Source organism: Eschscholzia californica, unplaced genomic scaffold (assembly GCF_041429995.1).
Source record: "Eschscholzia californica isolate CP2 unplaced genomic scaffold, dmEscCali1.0.p SCAF_6, whole genome shotgun sequence".
In the NCBI taxonomy this organism is placed as follows: domain Eukaryota; kingdom Viridiplantae; phylum Streptophyta; class Magnoliopsida; order Ranunculales; family Papaveraceae; genus Eschscholzia; species Eschscholzia californica.
Window position 1 is genome coordinate 39,526,359 of NW_028238483.1, and position 19,228 is coordinate 39,545,586.

The 19,228-nt window shown below is 37.5% G+C and overlaps 2 protein-coding genes across 3 annotated transcripts in view; both read right to left on the bottom strand.

The window, feature by feature from the left end:
• Window positions 1-7,546, bottom strand: part of LOC147534705 (protein BOBBER 1-like) — an 83,899-nt gene extending 76,353 nt beyond the window's left edge. The window contains exon 1 of the mRNA XM_086646483.1: window positions 7,108-7,546. Coding sequence (XP_086502609.1) covers window positions 7,108-7,531 — 424 coding nt within the window. The 5' untranslated portion in view covers window positions 7,532-7,546. The remainder of the gene's footprint in view (window positions 1-7,107) is intronic.
• Window positions 7,547-11,012: 3,466 nt separating this feature from the next.
• Window positions 11,013-17,862, bottom strand: LOC147534714 (uncharacterized). Of its 2 annotated transcripts, none has more exons than XM_086650348.1 (5): window positions 16,522-17,862; window positions 14,271-14,901; window positions 12,414-13,548; window positions 12,227-12,310; window positions 11,013-11,805 (listed from the first exon to the last, which is right to left on the bottom strand). In XM_086650348.1, exons 1-5 carry the CDS (start codon window positions 17,093-17,095, stop codon window positions 11,071-11,073), a joined length of 3,159 nt encoding a protein of 1,052 aa, XP_086506474.1. In that variant the 5' UTR covers window positions 17,096-17,862; the 3' UTR covers window positions 11,013-11,070. The 2 variants fall into 2 exon arrangements, with proteins under 2 accessions (XP_086506474.1, XP_086506475.1); XM_086650349.1 differs by having other exon boundaries at window positions 12,227-12,304; window positions 16,522-17,560.
• Window positions 17,863-19,228: the final 1,366 nt, after the last annotated feature.

Consider the following 19,228-nt stretch of genomic DNA (forward strand, 5'->3'; position numbering starts at 1 on the left):
GCCTACGGCCTGTCCCAATCAGCTTCTGGGATTGTACATCCTGTACATAACAACCAGTAGAAGAAAATAAAACTAAACATCCAGAATCACACAACTGACTAATAGAAGCAAAATTTAGAGTAAGTTTGGGAACATGGATAACATTCTGAAGAGATAGATTAGGTGTGACAACAGAGCCAATACCACTTAATGACATTGGTGTGCCATCAGCGGTTCGGACTGGAAGATCAGATATATGCTTTAATGAAACAAAAGATGATAACTCAGGAGACATATGACGAGAGGCGCCAGAATCTAAAATCCAAACTGAAGAAGGCATACCTGACGAAGAAATAAGAGAAGACAAACCTTCAGAAGAGGACAAGGCATGAGGTTGCATGGCTAAGAATCTCTGAAACTGATCTGAGAGTGAGTCTAATGGAGTACTAGAAGGCTTAGGAGCTAATGGGCCTTGCGGAGCAGAGGTGGACATGGCATGTGGCTGCATAGCAAGAAATTTCTGAAACATTTGAAATTGATCAACCACATTATCAGTTTTGGGCACAGAGGAAGATGAACCACTAGAACCAGACGAGTCAGATGGCGGTATAACTGTTGCGGTGTTATACTGAAAAGGCTTTTGAGGTCTCTGATTATGTTGCGACTTGTTCATTAACTTGGGGCATTGAGCCTTCCAATGACCCTTTTGCTTACAGAAGTTGCATTCGTCCATAGCAACTTTTGTATGAGGTTTGTTCTGATGATTCTGATTTGGCTTCGAATGAACAGCTAACACTGTTTCAGTAGGTGTTTGAATAATGTCTTTCCTTGCTTGGTACTTGAGACGTGTCTCTTCAGCCATAAGCTCATTAACAACTTTAGCAATGGAGGGAAGTGGTTTACTATGCAAAATTGTACTACGAATTGATTCAAAATCACTACGCAAAGCCATCAAAAACTGAACCAAACGACCTTCCTCCCTACGAGCAATATAAGGAGGACAAGCCTGCAACTCTTCAGATTCTGTAAGAGCTAACTGATCCCAAAGATCAGTCATTGCAGCGTGAAATTCTTGAATACTCTTATCTCTTTGTTCCATATTTCTAATATCAGCTTCTAACTTATACTGTGTTGCAAAATTCGATTGTTGGAACATATCGGCTAAGTAAAACCACATCTCACGACAAGTTTGAAATTTCGCCAACTGATATCCAATAGTGTTATCTACTGAGTTATTAATTCAGTAATGATTTTCGAATTGTTTGCTTCCCAAACCCTAAATAACTCAGCAAAATTTTCTTTCGATCTATCAATTGGTTGAGCAACAGTACCATCAATGTAATCCCACAAATATTTTCCTTTCAAAAAATTTTTCATCAAAAAACTCCAATATGAGTAATTTTTACCATTCAACCTTACACTAATAGCTTGCAATGAATCATCTTTTCCACCCTCCATTTTTCAATTTAATTCAATACCAAATATAACCAAGCAAATAACACCACCAAACAAATTAGCTAAAGAAATACAAATAAGAAGAAGAAGTGTGAAATAGCAATACCAGATCCGCAACGAGAATAGCAAAAACGAAGAGAAAATCACCCTTCAAACCCGCCAATAATTTCCAAATCCCCCAAATAAAACGCCCAACAAATTAATTCCAAACCACAATACCTTCAAAACTGAAATTAATTTCAAACCAAACCAGAGTACCTTCAATACTGCCAATTAATTCCAAATCTCTAAACCAAACCACCCAACAATTAATTCCAAACCACTACAACACCATTCAAAATGGTCAATTCAAATGTGCCAATTTAATTCCAAACCTCCAAACGAAAAGTGCCAATTTAATTCCAAACCACCAACTTCGTTCATTTCTAAAGCCAAAATCCAAAATCGCCCCCTCTTTCTAAAACCAAAATCGCCAATAATCACCACTAACCTACCATGACCGCTTTGAAGTTGATATTACCAACCTAGATCTTCAAATCTTAAAGGCTCTAATACCATGTTGAAGACAATAAGAATATTCAAAGGGAAGAAGATGAAAGAAACACTCTAATGGAGGCAAGGGTTTTCATTAGTGAAACTAGGTTTTACAAGGAACAAATATATAGTAACATAAAAGACTAAAAGGCCCTTGAAGGGCAAATTACTAAACAACCCCTAACTATAATATATATATATATATATATATATTCTAACACTTTGGTGGAGGTGCTGGGCTGGGAGGAAGATTCAGTGACTTCACTTTGAGGTGGCACTTCCTCTAGACTATAATTTTAAATTTTAATTTTGATAGGAAAAAAGTAGTTAAAAAACAAGAGTTTCTATTGATTTAAATTTTTAGAGTTTCATGAGGTGACACTTAGAAAATTCAAGAACACACTATAATTTTAAATTATCTCTATTGAGACTCTCTATAATAAATGCATCCACCTCATAATAGAGTGTCTAGCAAAGTGTCTCATTGGAGAAGATTTTCAGAAAAATCATACGTGGTACTCGCGTTTGGTTGGAGGTCGGATGAAACGGGGAAAAAGAATTACAAAAATATAACAACTACAGTAGTGAGAGAGAGAGAGAATGTACCTCATTTTGAGGTGGCACCCCCTCATCAGTCTCTGGCCTCCAGTTTAATTGGGGTAAGTTCGATCAAGTGCTCCTACTTCCTCGTCCCCAGGCAGTTGCAGATCAGCCCAATCTGTTGGGGGTTTTCTTCTGTTAGCCTCCTGGAAGACCCCCCAAGAAAGTATACAAAAATTAGAGAGAGAAAAAACAGGGACTAGTTTGAAGAACAGAAAGTTCAAGAACTGATAAAAGATCCACTTTTTCTTCAATAACAATCTCACCATCTGCTATGATAAGTGACTAATTTGGAGAGAGATAACAGGGCATGCAGAGAGAGAGAGAGAGAGAATGTACCTCATCCAGGGGTTCCAATTGATTCCAAATTGATGCATCTAAAGAATCTGAACCATTGTCCATTGAAATTCTTGTATGAAGGTAAAATTCTTGAAATTCAATTTTTGAACTCCAAACTCTTTCAACTTAATGCAAGCAGAAGACAACTGCCATCTATCTATATATAGATTATCATTTTCCTTCTGCCCCCTAGTTATGACCAACTTCCAACTTGAACCCCTATCCCTAGCAAGTTTAATGCAATGCAAGTTTAAGCAAAAGACAACTTGAACTTAATGCTAGTTTAACATCTATTTTACAGATGTCATCAATTTACCGTGTCAATTTTCCAATTTTACACTTATCGAAAGTTAGTTCAAAACTATAGGGCTATTCGGAACCCATATATAGGGAAAATTATCAAAACAAGTTCGAATTTTGTCCCCGATCAACCTCAACCCTAATTTGGCAACTTGGGTTCCTGAACAATAAGCATCAGCACAACCACACCAGTAGGTAACGCCATCAACACCACAAACCGGATCTGTTGTAAAGCAATTCACAGGGCAAGAAGAAGGGGTCGATCGGGGACATAACGAAGAATCTTCAGAAGGTAAACGAATTGGTTAAATCTAATTCAAAACTAATCAAATTGACTTTCGGAACTCTTTCCAGACTCATCCATCTGAATAAACAAGTTCGAATTTTGTCCGTAATTAGTCAAAATTAGTTCTGCAAGAGGCTCTGATGCCACTGTAGGGTTGTGAATCTCCTAATGATCTAAGAAGAATCTCAGACGTCTATACGTCTAACACTAGGTTGCCCGAATTCATGTCAAAACTAACAATGAACTAGAAGAGATAGTAATTATACCTTTATCTCTTTTCCTCAGACTAATTAGAATGCTTTCTCTCGAAGATCCGGAGCTCCAACTTGCAACTCCTTTACTTGAGACACTCAGACAATCAACACGATCTTCTACTCTTTAGGCTAGCTAGAACTTAAGTGAGTAAAGAAGATTAGAACTCTTTCTCAATTTGACTTGATAGATAGCCTGAGAATTGATTCTCAACTTTCTATTCTCTACTCGATGTAGTCAGAGATAGAGAATTTCTTAAGAATTTTCCACATATATTTCTATCAATACCATGTCATTTTATGGAGACTACAATAGTTGGAATTCTATTCAAATTAGGAATCCCAAAAAGACCTGAAATCATAAACTAAGTGGGATTCCCAGATGGGAAATCTGTCCCATCTGGGACTCCCCTAGGGCAGCCCATGTCCACAGGACATGGTCCTGGCTGACCCATGCATCTGGTCGTGCCACATGGGTCCGACCCCTTGCATGGCCTGGGTCATGTGTCTGACCATTTATTTTGGTCCGGCCGCTTGACCCGTCACGTGCTATCTTTGTCTGTATTTCTCTTGGAGCCTATGAGATCATTTTGACTGGATCTAATCCATGTCATCAATCTCATTCCCTCAAGTCAGATCTTTTATTCGAGTCGACATTATTTTATGTACCCTGTCGTATGGTACAGACGTTAGCTGCTACTGATACAAATCTATGTCAGATCATAATTAGTTCCTAGTTAAACATTGCGATCCCTAAAACGTCCGAACTTGACGATCTTCGTCTCTTGTCTTGTCCGACAAACTAATCGCACTGCCATCTTGATCGAAGGGCATCTCCTTCAGTCTCCCACTTGTCCTGGAACAAGTGCAATGCTCGATTTCCATGTCTCTAAATTTCTCGTCTCAAACGTAATCTCTTTTAGACTTTCTTGATCTCGAGTTAATGCTTGATTTCTATGCCTTTAAGTTTCCTATGAATCCAAGTTTCTTGACCTGAACTAGGGAGAGGATGACGAACGCGAAACCCTAGATTTATTTGGGAAGAGAAACCCTAAGATGTTCAATTTCTGTATCCATTTGGGTAAGAATGCGAAATTCTAAAAGGCACCCCGTAAAAGTCTAACAACAATTACCTTTTAAAGGCTCTTCCTTAGTTTTCCTACATCCAGTCGTTAATTCATCTTGTTTCGGTTGTCAAGTTTGGCTGGTTATCCTCCTTGTCTGTATTGACTCTTCTAATGAGCTCGAGCTCAAATATCATAGTTTGATATAATCTATTGTAGATTTTTACAACCACTTGTTAAAACTTAAGACTTGAAGGAAATGCTGCTGCTGACCGGCTAGCAAATGAAGATTGCTCATTGGCAACTGCTAATTGGTGGAGTGTTGCGCCTAATTTTATTCTATCTTATGAGATTTCTCGTTATCAGGGTCAGGCTTTAAGTCGATGCTTCATGAGGTGCCATGAGGTGTCAACCTAGTTGGGATGTCATGTAAAACATAGTGAAGATATCACTCATTTCGGATTGTTGGGTTGATTTCTCTATCTTCTTCTTCTTGGAATCAATCCTTCAACTACCAATGCTTAGGTTTTAATTTAAACAATCAAGAACCAATTAACAACATCACAATTTCATTTTCTATCAACAGAACATCTCGCATCACCCCTCCCACAGGTTGTTAGGTGAAAGACTGTATCTTGATTCTTGAAGATATATATATAGAGAGAGAGAGAGAGAAATTGGTAATATTACAAAATGGGTTTTAGAGGTAATTAAATTACTGAGTTATATCTAGAGAGAGAGGTAATTGAGTTTTCTATGTGGATTACGTGAAGAGAAACGGATTAGCCAATCCGTGAGTATGTGAAGAGCAACGGATTGGCTAATCCGTGACTTACTAGAAACGGACGGACTGGTCTAGTCCGTCTAGTATGTCTTAGGGCATCATTGTTCTTTCCGAAATTCTGGTTGGATTTTGTGAGAGATGAATGGAGGGGTTAAGGTTAACTCCACTTGACCGGTGCCTACATAGTTAGACGGTGCTAACAGAGAAAAGAGCGATTGGGCCTGGTGCTAACAGAGATGGATGCTAACAGCCCTTTGGCCTGGTGCCTTTAGAAGCACCCTATACAAATTATATGAACATATGGTGTTAAGCTATAAGGTGAAAAAAAAAGAGAATCAGCATGGAGAAACTACCATCATTTTCTCCACAGTTTGGTGAGTTTCAGGATCCAAGTCCGAGAGCTTGCTGCTTTCAGGTTCCACTTTTTGAGTATCGATCTCAGGTTCACCTTTCACCAAATATTTCCACCGTTCCATTTGATTATGCTTAGTCAGTGGAATAGATATGAACTTTGAATCCCCTGCAAAAGAGTACTCTGATTATGTCGTTGTAAATCTGACAATAGATAATAGATTGATACATGACACATATCCATCTGAAACAGATGATCATGATTGAAGCTACACTCTTGGATAGAACGACCAAATGAAGATGAATATCGATAAACTCCATGTCATATAGTTAGGTGCCTTGACAGTCAAAGAGGTGAGCTAATTTCCATAATGGTCTCTTCCTGAAAAACCTTACTTAAAGCTCGACTTATGGAAACAAAACTTAAAAACGACTCTCAAAACCTAAAATTGAAGAGGATGTAACCAAATATGTCAACTTCTTTCACAAGTACGAGGTAACGAAGCTTAGCGACATAAACTTCAAACCAGAACAACCCTTCACCTAAAGTGACTCAATGAACTCTCACGTGATGTTTAGTGCTCGAGAATGGAATGGGATTAGTATGAATCGTATTCTAGAGTAGTGTTTGGTACAACATGAGTGAATCCAAAAGTGGGTAAGACATTCCGACTTCCGAGGGGTAACACCACTCCTCCTCCTCCTACGTGGGAATGCCGAATCCAAAAGTGGGTAAATTTGCAATTCTATTTCCCTTGGAATCATTAATCAATTTATCTAGTAACAAAATCAATCTCATCTAAATCTATTCTTGACAAAACGGAAAAATATACTACGTTTTGTTATTCCCGGTAATCATATTTTGGAAAATCCACAAGACACGAGAAACCGCCAAGACAGTAAACATCAACCCTAGCTATTATTGGCCTCTATAAGTCTCTAAAATACTTTCTTCTTCTTATGACTCATGATCGTGACTTTAAAGTTTGTTTGGTTAATACTTGAAGCATTCAATCTACAAACCCTAGAAATGCCTAACAATTCAAATGGTGTGTTTTTGTTGCTTCATACAAGCTCACATACTAGACAAGATTTGAGTAAAATCTGAAAATAGGGTTTCAAAGTTTTTTTTACTATTAAGTCACCAGCAGAGTAAAACTAAACCTCTAACAGTAGGATCATCTTTCTTCTCCGGTTTACTCTCCTCCGACGAAGCAATTTTCTCAGTCACTTCCACCTGAGCAGGTACGGACGATTCCGTCTCTTTGAACCGCTTCTCAGCCTTGCCACCATCGCTTAAACCTCTTTCCTCAGCTTTCTTCTTCTTACTTTCCTCGTCCGCATTGCACTTCTCTTTAGCAGCAGAAACCAGAGCAGAAATTTTATTGTCAACTTCATCGTCCTTAAAAAGATCAGATTTCCGGCGAAGAAAATCAAAAACAGTTTCAGTAACTGTTAATGGAGACTGTTTATCGAGGATGGATTTCAGAACACCATCGTAAGGTCCAATGGAGGAGCTTCCAGAAAGTGAGGGTTTTCTCTTCTGAACTTGATTTTCTTCCTCTTGACAATCAGAAATAGTCGCCATTGTTAGTTAATAAAAATAATAATAATAATGGAGCGAGTTCAAAGACTCATTCTTCCCTCTATTTATAATCATAAGGTACTATAAGAGATATAAAATAATAGAAATAACAATGAAATAATAGAAACAATAATAATAAAAAAAAATAGAAGCAAAGATACATACGAATACTGAGCATCTCCAATACAAAACTCAGAAAAAACTCTAATTGGCTTATCTCAATTGAGATTCTTTTTCCTATGTGGCTAACTTGAGTGTCTCTAATTCAAATCTTTCACCAATGCAACACTCTAAAAAACTCTAATAGAGACACATGTCACATATACATTTAATAGGAAAAAGTGGTCGAGAAAGAAAGGTTTTCTATTGGTCCAAAAATTAAATTTGATGACTAGGACACTTAAGACTCTCAAAAGAGATCTCAAAAATAGAGTTTCTAGTTGAGACATCTTAAAACTTAATGCTTCCACATCATCTTAAGATCTCAATTTAGTTTTGCATTGGAGAGGTTTTTTCTCAAAAAAAACTGTAAAGTCCTAGGTGGCACTTAAGATTTTAAGAATGAGTCTTGCATTGGAGATGCTCTTAAAACTTAATGCTTCCACATCATCTTAAGATCTCAATTGAGTTTTGCATTGGAGAGGTTTTTTCTCAAAAAAAAAGTCCTAAGTGACACTTAGGATTTTAAGATTGAGTCTTGCATTGGAGATGCTCTAATGGAAGACTACTTATGTTTGTTTGAGAGTCTTAAATCTTTGATGTAGAAAAAAATTTCTTTCCAAGTCATGAATCTTTGTTTCATAAGCAAAAAAAAAAAATTGGCCATCAATTTCTCTAAATCAAGACTTCCTACTGAAGAAAAAAAACTCACCCTTCCTTTCGATTTCAGGAATATTTATCAACAAACAAGAAAAAGAAAAAATTTGGAAAGAGATTGAAAGAAAATGAGATAGAAATTCAGATTTGATGATAAAAAGAGTAGTAGAGAGAGTACAAGTACAGAGAGGAAATATAAAGAAAAATGAGTCTGAGAGAGAATGATAACGCAATGGGCGTAAAGGGTAGAAACGGAATTATATATACAATGATGGCACTTTTTGCTTTGATCCCAACAAAACTAACAAATAGGACCTGCAACCCATTTTTTTCTAGCTCGGATCCTTCACACATTAGGAGGCCATATCTTGGATCTTTGCCCCATTTTTTCAATTCAAAATACCTCTACTCAATAAAAAGTAGTTAAAAAGCAATAGTTTCTATTGATTTAAATTTTTAGAGTTTCATGAGGTGGCACTTAGAAAATTCAAGAACACACTATAATTTTAAATTATCTCTATTGAGACTCTCTAAAAATAAATGCATCCACTTCATCACGTGTCTATCAAAGTGTCGGACAGGAGAAGATTTTCAAAAAAAATCATATGTGGCACTCTACGTATTAGATGAGAGAGAATGTACCTCATTTTGAGGTGGCACTCCCTCATCAGTCTGTGACCTCCAATTTAGTTGGGGTAAGTTCGATTCAAGTGCTCGTTCTCCGACTTCCTTGTCTTCAGGTAGTTTCAGATCAGCCCAATCTGTTGGGGTTTCTCTTCTATTCGCCTCCTGGAAGACCCCCCAAGAAAGTATACAAAAATTAGAGAGAGAGAGAGAGAAAAAACAGGGACTAGTTTGAAGAACAGGAGGACGACCTGATAAACCCAAACTTCAAGAACTTGTAAAAGATCCACCTTTTCCCTCAATCTTTTTCTTCAAAACAATCTGACATTTGCTACTATATTACTCTAATGAAAATCATACTAAATCAACTCTTGGGGTCTAATAGATAGATAGAGATAGATAGAGAGAGAGAGAAAGTACCTCATCCAGTGGTTCCAATTGATTCCAAATCGATCCATCAAAAGAATCTGAGTCCATTGAAATTCTTGTATGAAGGTAGAATTCTTGAACTCAAACTCTTTGAACTTAATGGACGCAGAAGACAACTACCATCTATATATAGAATATCATTTTCCTTCTGGCCCCTTAGTTATGACCAACTTCCAACTTGAACCCCTATCCCTAGCTAAATGCTAGTTTAACATCTATTTTAGAGATTTCATCAATTTACTGTGTTAATTATCCAGTTTCACCCCTTATGAAAAGTTAGTTCAAAACTATAGGGCTATTCGGAATTAAACTAATACATATGGAAAATTGGTCAAAACAGTGAGCGGTCCCTTAACTTAAATAATTTCACGAGAGGGGTTCCACACAGCAAAAAAAAATTGTAATTTCAGTCCTTGAAGAGTTGAAAATACTACTTAGAAGGGAATTTAAGGATGTAGAAATGGAGAATCCGTACCAGTTAGTTCATACAAGTCTTTGCTGCAGCATATCAGTACATGGCTTTTTGTTATAGATGTTCCCTACCGTATGTTCACTCTTTTTGAAGTTGTCACCCCTTGTCGTGCTTGTATCCTAACCTAGTGCCTGACACATTGAGTCTTGGACTTCCTGTGCTTGGCATGGGACGGATTCGGACTTTGTCCAAGCTGCGCGGGCCTGGCCCAGACGCATCCCAAAACGCGTCATGTCCAATCAGAATACCTTCTCTGCAAACAAAAAATTTGTTCCTTGTTCCACCTATTGATGATTGAAGGTTCAAAACCCTAAATTTCATATTCGGTTTTTTTTTTTCAAAATATGAAATCCTTAATCTTCTCTAGAAACTATTTTCAATTTTTTTTAATATCAAATCTATTGAAAATTTTTACACTTTAATCTTGAAATCATTTTGAATAACTTTAAATTGAATTCAAAACTAATCAAAATAATGTCCGGAACTCTTTTCAGACTCACCCATCTAACTAAACAAGTTCGGATTTTGTCCTTAATTAGACAAAATTTGCTCGTGCAAGAGGCTCTGATGCCACTGTAATGTTTTGGAGTCTCCTAATGTTCTAAGCAAAATCTCAGACGTCTATACGTCTAACACTAGGTTGCCAGGAACTCATGCCAAAACTAATAATGAACTAGAAGATATAGTAATTATACCTTAATCTCTTTCCCTCAGACTAAATAGGATGCTTTCTCTCGAAGATCCTGAGTTCCAATTTGCAGCTAATCTACCTGAGGCACCCGAACAATCAGCGTTAACTAGAACTTAAGTGAGTAGTGAAGATGAAAACTCTATTAATTTTGACTTGATAGATAGCTTGAGAATTGATTATCTACTTTTTATTCTCTACTTAGATGTAGTCAGAGATTCCGCACCGATTTCTGTCAATAGCATGTCCTTTTATAGAGACTACAACATTTAGAATTCTATTCAAAATAGAGTTTCCGAAAGGACCTGAAATCACAAACTAAGTGGGACTCTCATATGGTTTGTCCCATCTGGGACTCCCTTGTAGTGGTCGGTCAGGGCAGCCCAAAAATTGGTTGAAGTATAGAGAGTGAGCAAATAAGATGTCAGCCCTAACATAGATGACAATATAAGAGAGATCAAAAAATTCTTCATGAGAATGGCATTTAAAGAAACAAATTGAATAGAAATTGTTTCAATGTGTATTATAAGAAATATTATGTATCCGAGATCTATATTCGATCGACTCTTGCATCGTCACAGACTCACGTACCTCAGAGGACCCATTAGAAAAAACTACAGAACCAGAAATACCATCAATGATCACCGACATCTTTGGTTCTTCAGAACCGTGACCTGGTCTAGAATCAGTATCCTCGCTTCCATGTTCTTTAGTGTTTGGTAAATCTAAGGTAAGTAGTAAAGCTTGTTCAAGAACAGAATTGTCTTCAACCTCCTCGACTTTCTCCGATTCTGGCTCCAGTTCTTTCAGACTTGGAGTTCGATCTGTTTCTACCTCTTTCACTTCACTAGGCATTGTAATTTCGGGGTTCTGATAATGAGTCGATGTTTCATCCTTCGCTTCACTCTGGTTAGAAGTCGGACAAGTTTCTGTTATCTCCAAATCTGATAATGGAACTATCTCCACCATCTCCTGGGTTATCTTTGGTACAGGATCCTCAGTGTTCTCTTCACTGAACACTGGTATCTGTACTGCCAGGTTATCTGATGGGGAAACTGAAACAGGATCATGATTCTCACAATCTAAACCTAAACTTGGCTCTCGTATCTCAGAAGTAGTTGGAACTGGCTCGAGTTTCATTTCTTCTGTAGATAGAGGTTTCTCCTCTTGCTTTGGTTCAGAAAATGGAGAAATGCTGTGTTTGATTTTCACCTCTGTCCTCTGCTTCTTGTATAATGACATGGCTTTCTGCAAAATGCAAGATAAATCTCGTCAATAATGATTTAAGCCAATCCTACTTGCTAAAATAGTTGAATAATCTAAGGCACAACGTAATAGTGTATAAATCTCCAAAGATGCTCTGAGCTAATTTTTCTCATCTGCTAGCAAATGCTACTAAATGGTGACCTTAGGAGGAAACTATGGACCACTTAATAAAAAATATAGTATTTCATTCCCCTTTTAAGGGGTGTGATTTGGTAATACACCAATTTGGCCACTATTAGTAGATAAAATGATCTTTTTCATTTTATACAATATGTGCAAGTCATCTGGTTCAGTGGAGGAGATCATCAGGGGAACCCGAACCTCAAACTAATGATAATGTCACATCAGGATGAATAAAAACTAAAACATTTACCACAATATTGTACTCAGAACATGTATGTACCTCAAAGATAGACTCGTTGACTTTGGGGAAAAATGAAAAATTCTCGGTGAGTTTGGAGATCTTAATTTCTGCTTCCTTCTGCTCCTACAACAGGAAAAGGGAAAATTTGAGAGAAAAAACATTAAGCAGAGGTTACCAAATTAATGATATCAGGAAACGACGATATGATCCCTGTACGACTTTCTACCTCTGTGTAATCATGTTCAACAACTTTATAAGCATCGTCTTCAGCCAATAAGCTCATACAGTGATCAAACAACTCCGGGTGAGTAAGATCCTCTGAGATATCGAGCTTAGAGAGATAAGCATGGGGAAGATGTGAAACATAATCAGCCCCCTTGCAAGTTCTTGTGGTAGCTTCAGTAGATTCATTTTCTGGAGGCAGAGTGCTGGATTGTATTATCCCTATATTTTCCGCCAGAGCTCCAGCATCACTACGCTCGTTTCTTAGCTGCTGGTCAGATTGCTGAGGACTTACTCCATCTGATGTAACCCGCTGAAGAAGATTCTCTTTCTGGGCAGGTGGAGGGGAGGACTCCATTTTCACACCTGTATTTTGTCCCTTCCACATTTCTGTACACGCATCCAATTCACGACCACTACTCATAAGGTGTCTATTCTGATCCCAATGATTTCCATTCCATCCATGAGGAAGAGGGTGTGCCCCTGGTGGATTCTGCCACCCATAGAAATGTCCATGACTGGGAAAATTTCCAGCATCAGGGGTATGGTAAGCAAGTCCTGCATGGTTGAAATCCATCGAAGGTTGAAAGAGATGTGAAGGGAACTGCGGCATCATTGGATGGAATCCAATGGGAGATGGTCCGTGTGGATAAGGAAAACCCCCATTTGGTACTGGTGAAGGCCATCTGGGGACACCTCCCCATGCATTGCCTGGTCCCATCCCCACATTGGGATCATACCTTCTAGGAGCAACTGGTGGAGGAAGAATAGATGGGTTTCTGGACAGATGACACGTCTTGTTAAAAGATGATGAAACGGGCAACCTATCTCCATCTGCTTGAGAAAAATCATCAGCTGATGACTTTCCTGGAGGCAAAACCCGTTTCCTTCTATCTTCATTGGCGAAATAATCCCTTGGATCTTTTGAACCATCGCTTCTCCCTTCCATTTGGTCAATGTTCCGTCCCAAGGAAGATCTGTTGAAGTATCTTGGGCCAATGTTTGATGAAGCAGACTTCTCTATCAACCTCATGGGTGAGGCCTGCTCATCCGATCTCCGGAACCTCTCCTTAGACAAGTCAAGTGAATATTTCTCATCCTTTTGGATGGGTTTCTCCAAGGATCGGGCCTCAAAAGTCCTGCGAATATCGCCAGAAAAACCAATGAGTTCTCTATGTGAGCGAAATTTATCTAAAGATAGTGAGTGTCTGTCTACCCTTTGATTCTGACCACTTTGAGTCGTGTCTAGAAACAAGAAAGAGAAACAAAGCTGTCAAGATTTTTATTCTCTTCTTTTAAAAAAAGGATGTAAACTATTTAAGTTGAACTAGTTTGGTCCTAACCAATCGCCCAAATACATAATCTTGATATTCAAGCAAAATGATTAAGCAACCAGACTTCAATTAGTCATGATTCATGACGCCAATAACAACATTGAAGAAGAGAAGCAAATAACATAATTATAAATCAAATTAAGGTCGGGCATGCTAGGGGACACCTAGGCCACAAAGACAGTTTTTTTTTTTTTGCAGTAACTCCACGAATCTAACAAAAGGATAGCTCCGGTAGCAAAGATGGTGGGAGTCACCATCTACATTGCTTTTGCGTCCATCTCCCGATACTCCAACCCAAACTGTGAAACTGTTAGAGCTGAATGAGATTTATCATATTCACTCTACAAGTAGACATTATGTGCAAACTAAATCAACACTGCGAAAACATAATTGGATGATCCGGATCACGAAGGCTGAAGATGTCCATTACTTGTCATAGATGCCGTAAACTGTTGACATCAATATGTCTAAACAGAGGGATTGTGCTTCCTACAAACAGGATGACATAATAGAAAAATAAGGAATACCTGTGTAGATCTTTGGTAACATGAGGACTAGACTGGGGAGATGTTTTCCATTTGCTACTGCTTGCAGTAAAATCTAGATCACCACTTCGTGATTGAGACCTTCTTGTTTCCGCACGTGATGATGACGGGTTACTGTTCAATGGTTTTCTCTCTATGTCAGAACAGCGATCAGGGGTACAAAGAGATTTGAGATCACTGTGATCATCGTTATACTTGGAAGACATCATCCTGTCCTTGTTATCTTTATACCTAGAGCTTCGGTCATCAAGATGCATATTTCCGTCATGACCACTGTTGCCGGGCCTAGACTTGTTTTGGTTTTCTTTCATCATACTCCCATCCCTAAAATGTGTAGCGCGAGATCTCTCAACAGTGTGATCCCTTGAGGAGTGCTCATCTCTATGTTTGTAATCTCGATGTATGTAACTCGAGTTCACATCTTCTTGATATATATCTATATAGTGACCATCCTTGAGGTCATCTTCCCACAAAGACAATTTTTTGGCATAACCATCTCTTACGTCATCTCGATATTTATCCTGTTCACCAGATACATTTTCCCTTATCCTGTTTCGCCTCTCAATGAACTTTTGTGGTTCAGGATGGCGCAGATCATCTTGTAATTGCCACTCTGTGAACAAAAGATAAAGAGACCACATGAACAAGCATTCAAATAAGCAAACATAGAGCTCTTAAAACACACCGCCAAAATTTACATGATAGACATACCTGTATAACATTAACTAGAAAATAAAAAATCAGTTTAATTATACTCATCATAAGCATCTTCTGTCAAATGACGTGGCGTTCGCGACAAAAATATCAAAAAGCTGTTGCTATTGGATTGTAATTTGGCGGTGTCACTGAATTCAGTATTATCACCGTGGGTTAATGGTTAAAATAAAGCAGTTACAATTGCTCCTGTACAATGTCAAAAAGGCTAAGTAGAACAAAATGGAATCATCGTTCAAGTCTGTACTGTGTAAGGTCCTATTTCTTCGTTGATACATTTCAAAAGAAAAGATAATCAAAATGGGAAAATCTAATCTAAATTGTTTAAAAGTCACGACATGTCTCAAGTGTGTCTTACTGTTGCTCCAAAAGCGTTTCTACGAAACATAAAACCTGGAAGTCCTTAGGATGATTACAAATCCAGATCCAATGACAATAATGAAAGCCATCAGAGGAGGTCTGCTTACACGCTTACAGCAATAGACGACATGAATAAAGAGTTGTTCGGGCGTGAATTCTTTTTTGTTAGGTTCTGATCCTTAAATGAAGCTTTTTTACTTTCCTTATACCGGCAAACTGCTCGAAGGCTTAAAATTGTAGACCTCAAAAACCAATTACCACTCCTCTGCGTTCTTATCGACGAGAAATTTCAACCTCTTACGTTTTTGTCAATATACCATGACGCAGTGCAAAACACCCTTCTCGGAGTTGACTCAGAATCACCACCACTGATTTGTCAGAAGTGATATGAACAGACTCATTCTTCATTTAGGTCTGCCGGAGTAGCCTGAGAAGCAACGAGAGGTATCAAGCATCCAAATTGAGTTACCATCACTGATTTATCAGAAGTGGTATGAACAGACCCACTGTTTCAGTAAACTTCTAGTCACCTGTTCTCCCTTTCACAAACTTATCTCATGTATTATTTGGAAGCAAATAAAGCCATTCTTCAGCCCCAAGGTTTTCAGGTAATATTAACCTAAGAAATTTCGTTTATCATGATCACACGGAATTCTAATCAAATTTCCCAGGTTAAAGATCTAAATGCATATTTTGTTAACTAAATCAATATAGAGTAGTTGTTTCACCACGTACAGAATTCTGTTAGTATTTATATGCCTACCATGACAGAGTCAATAACCAATATTGCCCATTTGTTTGTAAGATAACGAAGTAACCAAACCTAATAAACCTATAAGGCTAACACAATCAAATCACATTTAAATTACAAGTTCATAGCATGTTCTTCGTATAATGTAATCAAATTAAATAAACCATAATTGCCCCTATAACAATAAGAGAATAGTAGTCCTCCATTCTATTTTGGTTCGACCATTGGATCTTAACGCTCATCTCCATGAGATCTCATATTCGAATAATCCGTGTATATGATAAGGGCATCTATGATTTTAAGGAGAATAACTCAATGCAACATTCTTCTCCTAATTAGAGAATTCACAAAGCTACAACCACAAAGACATGGATAAAACATATAAGCAAGATGATTGTTTAAACGTACCATCACTTTCGAATTCTTGCTTCATATGCCCTCTCCCAGATCCTTCTTTTGCTTCATTGACTCTGTGTGGCACTGGATCAACTGATCTTTCACGCTTCAAAACTTGAATTCTCCTATCCCTATCTACTTCACTTTCTTTCCAATCCATTTCGGACTTGTATTTATACTCAACCTTACTACTACCACTTCTCCACATTTCCCTACTTCCCCTTTCAAACCCTTCGTACTTCTCTACTGTGAAACCCTCATTCCTTCTACTAAATTTCATACTTTTTGAATCAACAAAACCCTTCATTTCAGACCTAAAACCATCCACTTTATCTCTCTTCCATCTCTCATCTTCAAATTCTTCCCATTTATCGCTAACAGTCAAATTTGCCTCAGCATTACCATCTTCCATCTGAGAAACACTTCGTCGTTTCTCACACAAAATAGAATCCCTAGTAACCCTAACCATCCGTTCTTCCCCGCCAATTCTACTTTTCTTATTCCAATCTTCTTCAGAATCAGATCGTTCTCTACCATCCCTCGAACTATCCCTCTGTTGTTTATGTCGAGAACTTCGCGACATCATTAATATTTAACCAACATCAAGAATTACAGAAACCCCAAATATGAATACTTATTATTTTCCTTTAAACTGATCAAAACCCTAAATTGACTTCGATTATAAAGTTTGAATAAGAACAGTATATAGACCAATGAGTACCAAAACCGAAGGAAAACTCACCGGAAAACTAACTGAGAATTCATCGGAGAAAATGGTCGAACCTTTTTCAGGATCTTCGATCAATACAAATGAAGGGGTTTTGGGTGGAAATTAGGTATGAGAGAATTAGGTTATAGAGTTGAAATTCAGTTATGAGATTGAAAGTTGAAGATTGTTGGATCATATGAAGAAGATTCAGGAGAAAATAGAAATGCGCAAGTTGAAATGGGTGAGAAAATAATGGAAAACTGAAAAAAGGAAGAAAAAATAACTTCCTTCGCTTTTTCAGACACGAAATGTGAAAAACCGTAACCCAGATAACTTGCAATAATATGACAAAGATGTCTTGAAAAATCTGAATTATTACCATTTTATCTTTGCAGTTATTTTTGTTTCCAAACTACTTTTTTGAGATAATCTTAGAGCATCTACGATGCAAATCTCAATCTTAGAAATTCGGGTTGCCACGTAGGACTTTTAGAGTTTTTATCTTAAAATTCATCTCCAATACAAAACTCAATTCAAATTTTCAAGATGACGTGTCGAGGGTAGAATGGAGATATCTCAAGAGGACACTCCATTTCTAGAGTGTCCTCTTGAGATATCTGTAAGTGTCAACTCAACATTTTCATATGTTTTAATGAGAAAAAAAGTGTTACATAACTAATTTTTGGGGTTTTAGATTGTTGTATTGGAGAAGTCCTTCGAATATAAGATCTCAATCTGGACAAATAGGAAGGAGAAAAATTAGAGATTGACATTTAAATCTCGACACATAAGATTTTTAGAGTTTCTTTTGAGTTTTGCATTGGAGATGCTCTTAGCTTTCCATTGACGCGGACGATGTAATATGTTCATAACTATCGTAATCTCATACATGTCAATGGTCATATAAACATGTGTTCTAACTAATACAGTTTCAATAAGTATTTCTGTCTCCGCCCAGATTCCTAACTCCAGTGAAAGTCGAATCTATGAATTTCTAAAATTTGAGGTAGATGCGATATTCATGGAGCGAACCCCTTGATAACACATTTGAAGTAAACAACTTTCACAAGGAGTTGCAACAAAAAAGAAAAACAACTTCTATCAGGAATGTGGTGTTTGTTTTTTTATTTTCTTAATTAATAAGACCCATCTCAGTTTGACTTGTATGAATCTAACTTGTTTTGGCCAAATACAAATATTATTATACCAAAACGCTATCCTAAAATCTCATAGGTTTAAGATGGAGCGTCTAACTACGGCATCAAAGAAAAATAAACCTTAATTTTTTTAATTACTACTATGAATAAAATGGAATGGCCATTTAAGATTTACATAAACACATTTTACATTTTAATGATGGGATGCTAGACTTTCTCTTTGCCCAATTTCTACATATAAGAAATGTTAAAGTCACTTTAGGGCGATCTGGTTTTAGACACATGCTGTAAAAACTAAAAGGGTTATTTCCCATATGGCCCCCTACTTTGTGACCAGCTTCCCGCCTGGCCCCCCACTTTACGAGAAATACCCATATGGCCCCCTTCTGTTATAACACCGTTACTCTCTCTCTCTTCCATTTCTTTTCTCTCTCCTCCAACATGTTTTCTCTCTCTGCCACCTCGTCAAAACCAGCCACCTCATCACCTTCTCCGGCAAGGTCGCCGGCCAGCCAAATTTCCGGCCGGCGACCTTCAAATATAAAAAAAAAAAAATTCTTTTTTTCTCTCTCTTCTATCTCTCTCTAAAAAAAAAAATTCTTTTTTAATTCTCTCTTCTTCTTCTTCTCTTCTCTCTCTCCGTCGGAGGTCGAGAGAGAGAGAGAATAGAGAGAGGGGGGAAAGAGAGAGAGAAAGAAGAAGAAGAAGAGAGAGAAAAGAGAAGAAGAAGAAGAGAAAGAATTTAGAGAGAGAGGGGAGAGAGAATTTAAAAAAAAAATTATTATTTTTTTTTTTAGAGAGAGAGAAGAGAGAGAGAAAAAAAGAATATTTTTTTTTTTTTATATTTGAAGGT

Bases quoted from the DNA above. Each gene is read 5' to 3' on its own strand.
- LOC147534714 (XM_086650348.1), bottom strand. From the start codon at position 17,095: ATGATGTCGCGAAGTTCTCGACATAAACAACAGAGGGATAGTTCGAGG. The intron at 14,902-16,521 runs GTACGTTTAAAC...TTTTGTTCACAG, and splicing joins GCAAGAATTCGAAAGTGATG to AGTGGCAATTACAAGATGAT. The intron at 13,549-14,270 runs GTATTCCTTATT...CGATATTCGCAG, and splicing joins GTTACCAAAGATCTACACAG to GACTTTTGAGGCCCGATCCT.